General features: G+C 62.4%; 3 protein-coding genes across 3 annotated transcripts in view; all 3 read left to right on the forward strand.

Moving 5' to 3' along the window:
- Nucleotides 1-1,522, forward strand: part of MNEG_6650 (hydroxylamine reductase) — a gene marked incomplete at both ends in the record, with an annotated part of 2,920 nt that extends 1,398 nt beyond the window's left edge. Inside the window, 5 exons of the mRNA XM_014044873.1 lie at nucleotides 266-353; nucleotides 638-710; nucleotides 944-989; nucleotides 1,222-1,275; nucleotides 1,493-1,522. Of these exons, the coding sequence (XP_013900327.1) occupies nucleotides 266-353; nucleotides 638-710; nucleotides 944-989; nucleotides 1,222-1,275; nucleotides 1,493-1,522 (291 nt within the window). The remainder of the gene's footprint in view (nucleotides 1-265; nucleotides 354-637; nucleotides 711-943; nucleotides 990-1,221; nucleotides 1,276-1,492) is intronic.
- A 2,857-nt stretch (nucleotides 1,523-4,379) lies between these two features.
- Nucleotides 4,380-6,647, forward strand: MNEG_6651 (hypothetical protein; the record flags this gene model as incomplete). Its single annotated transcript, XM_014044874.1, has 3 exons — nucleotides 4,380-4,765; nucleotides 4,995-6,119; nucleotides 6,629-6,647. 3 exons carry the CDS (start codon nucleotides 4,380-4,382, stop codon nucleotides 6,645-6,647), a joined length of 1,530 nt encoding a protein of 509 aa, XP_013900328.1.
- Nucleotides 6,648-8,632: 1,985 nt separating this feature from the next.
- MNEG_6652 (Zinc finger CCCH domain-containing protein 2) overlaps nucleotides 8,633-10,054 on the forward strand; it is a gene marked incomplete at both ends in the record, with an annotated part of 2,624 nt that continues 1,202 nt past the window's right edge. Inside the window, 2 exons of the mRNA XM_014044875.1 lie at nucleotides 8,633-8,722; nucleotides 9,463-10,037. Of these exons, the coding sequence (XP_013900329.1) occupies nucleotides 8,633-8,722; nucleotides 9,463-10,037 (665 nt within the window). The remainder of the gene's footprint in view (nucleotides 8,723-9,462; nucleotides 10,038-10,054) is intronic.

Here is a 10,054-nt window from a genome sequence, read left to right on the forward strand (position 1 = left end):
CGCGTGCGCGTGCGCGTGTGCGCGTGCGCGTGCGCGTGTGCGTGCGTGCGCGTGCGTGCGTGCGTGCGTGTGTGCGCACGTGCGCGTGCACGTGCGCGTGGTTTTGAGGGCAAGCATTCACAGCAACCGCGTCTGGGATGGCACGCATTTTAGCGCGCAATTATCACCGCAATCGCCAGCCCCGCACCTGACACCATATGAGCGACTGGCCCACCCAATTACCCGCCGATCCCCCACTCCGTGGTCCTCCGCCGCCCGACCGCAGTGCAACGACGCGTACGGCGCCATCGTGGTGGCCTCTGAGCTGGCCAAGGCCTTCAACTGTTCAGTCAACGACCTGCCACTGTCCCTGGGTGCGTTGACCGCCATGACTTGGTGGGGTCCACCGCAGCATGCGATCCAATGGCCGTGTTGATGGCTTCTTGGCACCCAACAGGAGCCTGCAGTCACCTTTGCGTTTGTTGCATTCGCGTCAGCCCTCGGGTGGTCGGACCCCACAAATTGAGTTGCTGGCTTGCTTCTGCGCTACATCAACTCCATGATCGTGTCAATGCTTTTGATGTTGCATGGATGTTGTATTCATCACGCTTTCCCTGACCCTCTGCCATCAAACGCCCGCCTCTCACGCAATCATCAGACCTGTCGTGGTTTGAGCAGAAGGCCGTCGCAGTGCTGCTCACGCTGCTGCACCTGGGCGTGCGCAACATCAGGTGTGATTCAGCACGCCGCAAAGCACCGTTGTCGCGACTGCAGAGGCGCTGCGCACCTGCATGCGCACAGCGAGCTGACTGTTTTGAAGCAGCAGCAGAGGTGTGAGATATATATCTGTTCTCATCAATAGCACCGCAAGTTGTTAAACCTCTGGATCACAATAGACTGTCTAAAAACTTCATTATCTATACGTGCTGCCCGCTCCTCACCATCACTGCGCCCTGAGCCCCAGGCTCGGCCCCAAGCTGCCCGCCTTCATCACCCCAGAGGCGCTGCAGGTGCGGCCGCTTGCCCCTGCAGCCGCATGCCCCTGCAGTATTCCAATGAAACCTGGTGCCTCCAGCGCCATATTCCTGGGAGGTTCCGTCCAGCAGCACTAGGGCGGTGCTGCTCTTTGCGCACGAAACGCCTCTGGCTGGAGCTGCTGCTCGGGGCGGGTTGGTATGAACCCGCCGTTTGCAATAGCTGCTGAGGAGCGCTGCCCTGGTGCCCCCATGCTCAAACCCACAGATTCTGGTGGATAAGTTCAACATCATGCCCGCATCGCTGGCGGCCCCCGAGGAGGTGCGCGGCGAGCGAACATCAGGCGGCGAGCGGGGAGAGGCTGTGCAGCTGCCCGCCTTGCAGGCGCCCGCCGCACACAAGCCTTGAGTGGTCGGTCAGGCGCAGCACGCGGGTGCAAGGGGCGGCGCCCCTGACACTCGTGACACCCTTGCTTGCCTTGGCCCAGTGGCTCTGCGCTAACCTGCGCTTCACAACCCTTTTGCACTCAACTTATCAGGACCTGAAGAAGATGATGGCCAACAAGTGATCTGGAGATCTGGCGCTTGGACCTCGGCTGAACATGATGTGGCCTATGGGCGGGTTCGGGCAGCTGCCTGTTTTGGCGCTCAACCAATGCCTGCTGAGCTGCCTGCTGACGCGTCCTCCATGGTTGGGTACGCACCCGGATGTGCGACGGCGGCTGTCGCGTCGCACTCTGCAGGGGCGTACTGGCTCGTCCAAGGCAAGGGCGGTGGCAGGTCGCCCCGTCACCCAGATTTTGACGTCACGCGTTTTCTTGCAAGGCCTGCGGCGACCACTGTGTTGTGCGCCAGGGTCATCACCAGGGTCTGCCCCTTCGCCTCCCTGCTGGCTTGGGGCCCAAAGGCTTATCTCCTTGTTTGGCTTTCGCAGGGCCATCGTCACCCCAACCAAGGCTTGACCCCATCAGGACATTGCGCCCCATGGTTATCCTCCATCCAACCAACTCCACCAGCATGTGTGCTTGGCTATGTGCGTCCCATCGTGCCGTGCATGCGTCCAGACTTTTGGCCTCAGCAACCAACCACTTTTTACTACACACATGCACGTCAACCGCCGGGTGGTGGCACATTAACTCAATCCCCAAAGCCACAGCTTCTTTGAACCCAATTTATCGCCTGACAGTAGTCTGAGTGCGCTCTCTCCACCGAAACTCTCGGTAATCTGCTGGCCTGCGGTTGCTCAATGACGAAGCTCTCAGACAGCAGGCACGTAGGGTGCTTCGCTTAATCATGGGTTTGCGGGTCGCCTTCAGGGGCAAGACGTTACCGCAGCAGTCCAAAATGCGTGGGGCCTGTGGTGGCACGCTTGATGATGCAGCCAACGTGGGACAGCCAGGATGAACAGGCACGCACAGGATGAAAGAATACGCTATCACAGCCATAGACGAGACTGGAGGTGATGGGAGCAGGGGGATGGCACCCCCTGCTCTAGGAGAGGAGCCAAACCTGCTTGAGTGGTGATGTCCGTCAAAGCCTGTGATGATGGGAAAATACCCTGCTACACCATGCTGATGCAGGCATGGCCGCGGGATTTTATTTTCAGGCGTCACGACAACACTCATGGCATGCAGAGTCATTTCCCCTTTTTGTTGAGACAACCATGGGGGGCGCCCCAACATGCCAATCCAACATGTTGGTTTAAGATGTCAGAGAACGCCAAGGTATGATGGGATTGGGAAAGAGGTTGGCGTATGATGGAGCATTGCGGCTCATCACACATCCCTTCCGCTCTTGCGCGCCTGTGTGAGAAGCTGGGGAGGTGGAGGCCTTGTGAAATTAGACAGCATGCTGCTGACAGCGTGAGCTGGCGGCACCCATGTGAGCTGGCTTGAGGGTGTGACAGCTGTACCCGGCTGCCCGAAAATTGATAAATGTTTGACAGCTGCAAGGCCATGCAAAGGCCTGCCCACCGTGCGGAGCGTCTTGGGCTGCCGGAGCGCCTGCAGCTCCGCGACCTGCTTCTCAAGGTCCTTCAAAAGCTTCTGTTTGGGATTTGATGGATTTGGGGCCGAGGGCATCAGCGGCGTGGTCAAGGGACCGGGCTGGTGAAGTTGCTAGGCCCAAGCCTCTTGGTGCGTTGTATCCTAGGTAAGAAAGGCGGTGCATCGGGTCCCAAGGGCGCCCCGCTGACCTGCCCCTGGGCTATCTCCATGTCCTTGTCGCGCAGGCATCCCAGCAGCTTGTCCACGTACTTGCGCGCCGCTGCGTCAGAAGCCTGCGGTGTTGGTGGCCACGTGGGCATGTGGGCGCCATGAAGAGCGGCGCTTTTATGGAACCCAACACCGTGGCTGCTGCAGGGTCAAGCCTGTCATAACACGGGCCCCAGCATGGTTGTCCCGCTACACCGCAACTGCCGCATTAGTGCTCCCCCGCCCCTGATTTTACAATGCAGCTGTAGAAACCCGTGCCCAGTGGATCAGAGGGTCAGATTGCAGCGAAGTACAGTGCACGTCACTCAACAAAGGTGCCAGCACCCAACCGCCCACTGGATCCGCCAGATGCATGTTACTTGCCCTGCCAAACAGCCTGATGACAGCCCCTCAGCAGTTCCACCATGTTGATTGGCTCACAGCCACACTACATGCGCTCTATGGGCAATGATCAAGGCGCTCCGTGTCAGGCCTTCAACAGACGCGCGCACCTGTGCCTTGTTGCAGCACTCGCTCTTTGCAGGCGTTCCAGCCCATGAGCCCAGCCGAGCCAGCAAATGCGGCCCCCTAACTGCGTTGACACTCTCTCCACCACAGCAAACTGCGCTGCCGCCTCGAGCGTCAATTGCGCATCATCTGCCGCCGCGCTCACCATGAGCAGCAGAGGCAACCTTGCAACCGACCGCCATGTTGATCACTTATGAACTCTCTCGCGTTGTAGAAGATATCAGTTGAATGTGTATTCAGTTAAATGTGTCGGTATCGTATAATCATATGACATACCGGCACTGAGGCACATCATACGGTAGTCAAACGCTCCCGGGTTGGTCCCACTTCCAAGCAGACGCGTGCAAATTGGCAACGCATTCGATCACATATAGGCGTTTATTAGACTTAGCTGAAACTTGAATGCATCCGATCATCAATTCCTGGCGCAACACGCTGATCTGAAGCACCACTTTCTGCAAACGCATTGATCCGGCCTCCGCTGACCCAGAATCCGGGTGCAGCATAAATTTTAGGGGCGTTGTCGACGATATGCAGCTCGACACAGAAAGGCTGAGGTGAGGGAGCAGGGCGCAGCTGTCTGCTTGGCGCATCGCTGCTGTTTATTGTTGTGCGCTGCGCACACCAACAGGTGCCAGCTGCCAGGCGTAGAGGAGTTCCCTTAAGAAGGAGGGAAGCTTGGGGCTGTGCCTTAAACGGCAACACCATGCGCACACCTGGTCCGCAGCAGCCCCTGATCGTCCTGCTCACAGCCGGCCCCCCTCCGCACCACAGTCCCAGCAGCGTCTGCCGCGGAAGCACCACCTGGATCACCGCCGCCGTCGCCGCCGATGCCGTCGATGCCGACCAGGCTGCAGCCGCCAGCTCACACCGCACTCGGCACGCCAGGTCCACAATCGCCGCCCTTGGCCAGGCGGCCGGCGGTGCCGCCATGATCGCCGTGGCCGGCGGCGCCGCAAGCGTCCTTCGCGCCAAGCTTGCTCGTCGGCGGCGCAGCCCCCGCGCCTCCGCGCCGGCTGCCGCTGCGTCCATCTCTCCTCCCATCAAGACCGCCACCAACGACGGCGGTGACAGCGTCCTGCTTTGCCGGGGGTGAGGGGCGTGGCAATTTCGCATGGAGGCGAGGGGCGCAGGGGCACAGCAAGAGATCCAGGTGCTGGGCGCATGCTGAGATGGGCGCCGGCCGCGTGGCCGCTGGTGTGGACTTGGCAAGGCCAGCCTTCACTGACAGCATGCTGCGTGGCAAGCACACATGCATGCCCTTGTGCTGTCCCAGCCAACCAACTACCCCTAACCTCGCCCCCCCTTGCTTGCACTGCAGGCTGGCCGCGCGCAGCGCGAGCAGCGGCAACACATCCACCTCCGGCAGCGGCACCACCGACATCTCCACCCACGAGTTCTCTGATAGCATTGACAACACCACCACCAGCATGACTGCAAGCGGCGACATCGGTGACACCCCCTGCCTCGACTTCAGCAGCACCACATCCACGGGCGCGACGGCAGACGGCGCGCTGACTGGACCGCTGCCGCTTGGCGCGGCCTACGTTGCGCGCGGCAGCTTTCTGTACGACGAGCTTTGGGACGCCCTTAGGAAGCGGGCCGCGCGGGCCTTCGAGGCCGGCGCGCCCCTGGGCGCCGGCGGCCAGGGCGAGGTGCGCCGCGTGGCGCTGCTGGGCCGCTCCTACGCGCTCAAGCGTAGCCTAAGCTCGTGCGAGGGTGTGCATGACATCAAGCTCGGCGGCGCGCCGGCGCGCGAGCTGGTGATGAGCCCCCTCCTGACCGCCCAGCAAAGCCCTGACTACTGGAACTTCTACCACTTGTATGAGCTGGCTGCGGGCGACCTGACCGATGCCATCGTCGGCCTCACCTACAGCAGCGGCGAAGCATGCCTGTCGCCCGACCAGCTCGCCCGTGTGCTGCGCCAGATGGCTGAGGCCCTCGGCGCAATGCACTCCGCCGGCCTGGCCCACAATGACGTCAAGCCGGCCAACTTCCTGCTGGGCTACGACGGCCGCCTCAAGATTGGAGACCTGGGGCTGACGGACAGGGCAGGGGAGACGCCCGCAGGCCGCACGCCCTGCTTTGCAGCGCCCGAGCTGGTGCTGGCTCTGAGCGCTGCGAAGAAGGACAAGGGCGCCGGGGACGAGGCCGCGGCCGCGGCCGCCCCTGCGCCGCCCAGGCGCGCGTGGTGGCGGCTCGGGTGGCCGTGGGGCCGCCGCGCGCGGGCTTCGGCCGCCGCGCCTGCCGACGCGCCCACCAGCGACTGGCGGCGCGCGGACGTCTACTCCCTGGGTGTGGCCGCGCTGCAGCTGTGCCTGGGCGCCAAGTGTGACGCATTCGCCGCGACCATGAACGCGCTGCAGGGCGGCGTGGCGTTTGTGGCGCCCGAGGGGATGCCGGCCGACCTGTCGGCGCTGCTGGGCGGCATGCTGGCCTGCGACCCGTGCGCACGGCCGACGATCGACGCCGTTCCGCGGCACCCATCTTTAAGCGCTGCGACAGCGCCGCGGCGAGCCCTCGACCTGCTTGCACTGGCTGAGCACGGCAGGGGGGACGCGTGCGCGGGGGCGGGTGGCAGTGATTGCAGCAGGGTGTGCTCCTGCTGAATGCTCCTCAAGCGCGAGAGCTTTGAGGCTGAGCCGGCGGCGGCAAGGCTGCTTCAGGCATCCTGCTGCACGTGGGGGCCCCAGGAGGCACCTTCCATCTGCCCGTCCTGCCTGCGTCTGTTCTCACCACTTCAATTGCTGTGGCCTGGCCCGCTGCTCTGCTTGTTTCCTTTCGACAGCACCTGTCCTTGCGCCGATGCTGCAAGTGTGCCGCATCACCATCCTCCAAGCGCTGCGACAGCGCCATGCCGTGCACGCTACCAAACTATGCATTCCCAGCGCGCAGGCGTTTGGCACAAAATGAGCCTTTGCAGCGTGTATACCTGGGTGTCGTTTTGAACTGCAGCTGGCCGCCTCTCGGCTGACTCCATCGCTGACCATGCGCCACCAGAGTGGGGGCCTTGAACCACACCCTGACTACTGACTGGTGCTGACTGTGGACTGTTTGCGCCGGCATCGGGGTTCCTTTGACTTGGGCAAACAGGGTCCGGGGGCGGTGGGTTGCTGATGTGCTGCCAGCGCCGGCCTGAGGGCCCAGCGGCTTTCATGACACTTGGGGTGTTCAAGTCCTGCAAGGTTCTTAGGTCGAAGGGGACGGCAGCTGGGCGAGTTTCAGGGGATCAGGTCGCATGTTTTGGCCCATGTGTGTTTTTGCGTGCTTTGCAACCTTCCGCGCGCATGCGCGCGCGCACACACACTCATACGCGCACACACGCATGAACCATGAAGCACGCAGTCGCTGCACATTCAATGGCTCAATAAAACCTTGGTATAAGGCAAAGCGTCAACCCATGCTCCACGAATCCCACAATGACCACACAATAAACCTTGTCTCTTTTGTGTGTAGTGCAACCTGCTGCAGCATTCTCTTGTCTCTTGACATTGTAACCTGCAGCACATTCTTCGATCCAACAGCAACATTTTGTGAGGGGGCTGGGTGGATCTGATACCAGCAACGCCTGCCACGCGTATGTATTGCTGCCCGCTGCACCGTAAGCCCTAGCAGAGAGGGGCTTTGAACCACACCCTGCTCTTTCAGATGCAACTGTGCTGGGGCAAACCGTTGTCCCGCAGATAACGCTCAGCCGGGCGCGTGCCGCATATGTTGCTGCTGCAGAGCTCGTGCATGTATAGCTAGAACAGAGGTGAAAATCCAGGGGTCCCAACTGCCGTGCCGCAGCGAGGGAGGTGTCAGCAATGGAGTTGCTCGTGGTCAGCCGCCACTAGCCATGCAGCCATGCAGAGACCCACAACAATGCCCCTTTTCAGGATCGGATGGGCCTAGCCTTACCATGCGACCCCAGTTTGTGACGAATCGCACCCTTTCCATGCGTCCAATGCCAGCAGCTGCTATGACACACTCTGGCCTTCTGGCTTTTATCTCGCTCAGCTGCAAGGGACGTGTGGACACAATGGAAGGGGGGTACTGTAGTCAAGACAGAGTCGTTGAATGAGATCGCTCTTGGCAACCTATGCGTGCGCATGCGCAAGCACATACATGCACGTGCACGAACACACACATGCACACATGCACGCACGCACGCATGCACGCATGCACACGCGCACGAGCGAACGCGCACGCGTGCACGCGCTCGCTCTGCATGACACGAAGCCGCTACCTGTCCAGCCCTGGTATTAAGGTATTGTGAAACCCCTTCCTCGCCCAGCCACCAAAGTATCCAATCAACTTCAACTTCAAGAGGTCTGCCGCGCCCTCCAACAGCCGCGCATATGTAGGCCCAATGGGGCGAGAGGGTGGCGCATGGCAGGGGCCTACATCGTGCAGCTCACACACACAACTCTCATGGCAGCGCACGACACTGCCAAACTTGCTCCGCCTGCCCTTTATGACACAGCGTTACTTGCCTCCACATCGCGATGGTTTATCTGTGCGGTGACTGGCGACCAGGCTCCACCAAGACCGGGCCCCCATTCACGCCCCGTCCCCCCTGGCGCAGGCATGACGCGTTGCGTCATGTTCCGTGACGGCAATCAGGCGCGATGCTCGCAGCTGCCACCGCCGCCTGTGCTGCGTCATTATATGTATTTTCTTGCAAGAGATCGCGCGGTGCCACGACATAGAGGGCTGATATGATCTCAGGAGGAGGATCAGCTCGCTGCAGCAGGGACGCGCCTTCGCATCGACAGTACCCTGTTTGGGATGGAAAAGTCAGATTGATGGTCGCCCATACAACCGCTATACGACCGCCATACGCCCGCCTCCTGAGTTCCACGCGTGCTTTGTTGGTGGTGCTCATCGTATCCGGTTTGCTTGCCTCCCCACAGTTCGGCAAACATACATAGGCGTGTACATTGACCTTGAGAGATGCGAGCCTGATAACAGAACACCATGTCAGCCTGCACCGAGACGGCCCTCGCCTCCGGGCTGGCCCAGCTCATAAAGGAATGGAGCCCCGATAAGATGATGTACCAGTTCAAGGTGATTATACTGAGATGCTCTGCGAGCCACGGGTGTGCCTGTGTGCGTGGATCCTGCCGCCCGTGCTCGCGTCGCGGAACTCGCGTGATGACCGCCCTCCCCGTGCGTCTTGTACTGCAGGTGGATCCTTGCACAAACCAGGTGAGATTTGGATAGCGAGGGGGCTGATACGCGCGCCGGCCGTGGAGCGTGAACATGCCCGCGGGTTGGCCCTGCGGCGGTCCCGCAAGGATCATTATAAGCATGAGAACGATTCATTATTGCAGTTGGCAGAGGCCGAGCCTCGATTTGGTCTCGGCACGCCGTTGCAGCCCGCGTTCCCCGGTTGGCCGCAATGGGCCAACAGACGTCAGAAACGATGTCGGTGCATTATATATGCATTGGTTGTGCTCCAGCACAGAGCGCTTGTTGCCGCGCCGCGCGCGGCGCGCCATTGGCCCGTCGGGCATTTGGCAGCGCATGGGCGCTCTGGGGGCGTAGCGCCCGACGGGCGGAAGCGGCAGCAGCGGCAGCAGCGGCAGCACCGCCATCGCCGCAGCCACTCCTTTCGCTTCAGTCGTTCCTCGCGAGGGCTCAGCAGTTCTAAAGCTTTTATACTCTTTGTAGTTGCGCCCTTCAGGCGGTTTCTAGTGGCGTCCGGCTGCCCTGGCTGTGTTCCGCTGAACACGACAGCCACCCTTCCCCACCCCTCCACCCGCTCCCCGCTGTCTGCTCGCCCTCCTCCTCCTCCTGCCCTGCAGGCTGCTCACGACTGGCTTGAGTGCCCCTTTGCCCACCGCGGCGAGAAGGCGGCGCGCCGCGACCCCCGCACCCACAGCCATGTCGCGGTCATCTGCCCAGACATCCGCCGCAGCGGCCGCTGCCCGCGCGGCGACAGCTGCCCCTACGCCCACTCGGTGTTTGAGCTGCACCTGCACCCCAGCCGCTATCGCACCCAGCTCTGCACGATGGGGGCGTCCTGCCGGCGGCCCGTGTGCTTCTTCGCGCACACGCTGACGGAGCTCCGCAGCGGCAGCGGCGACACCGCCTCCGCCGCTGCGGCCGTCGCCGCCGCATCCGCCGCAGCCTCAGCGCCCGCCAGCGACGACGCCATCGTCCCGCCGCCGCCGCCGGGCTCTGCTGCGGCCGCGGCGCCGCGTGGCTTCTCCTTCGACCTCGCTGCCGATGGTGGCGCGGCGTCGGCGGCCGCGATCCGCGCGGCCGCGGCCGCCCCGGGGCGAGGCCGCATGTCGTTCGACACCGCCGTCGGCGCGGCCGCCGCCGCCGCCGCCAACGCCGCCGGCGGCGTGCTGCCGACCAGCGCGCTCTGCCGGCCGTCCGGCGCCCGCGGCT

The sequence above is a fragment of the Monoraphidium neglectum genome, assembly GCF_000611645.1.
Source record: "Monoraphidium neglectum strain SAG 48.87 unplaced genomic scaffold scaffold01101, whole genome shotgun sequence".
In the NCBI taxonomy this organism is placed as follows: domain Eukaryota; kingdom Viridiplantae; phylum Chlorophyta; class Chlorophyceae; order Sphaeropleales; family Selenastraceae; genus Monoraphidium; species Monoraphidium neglectum.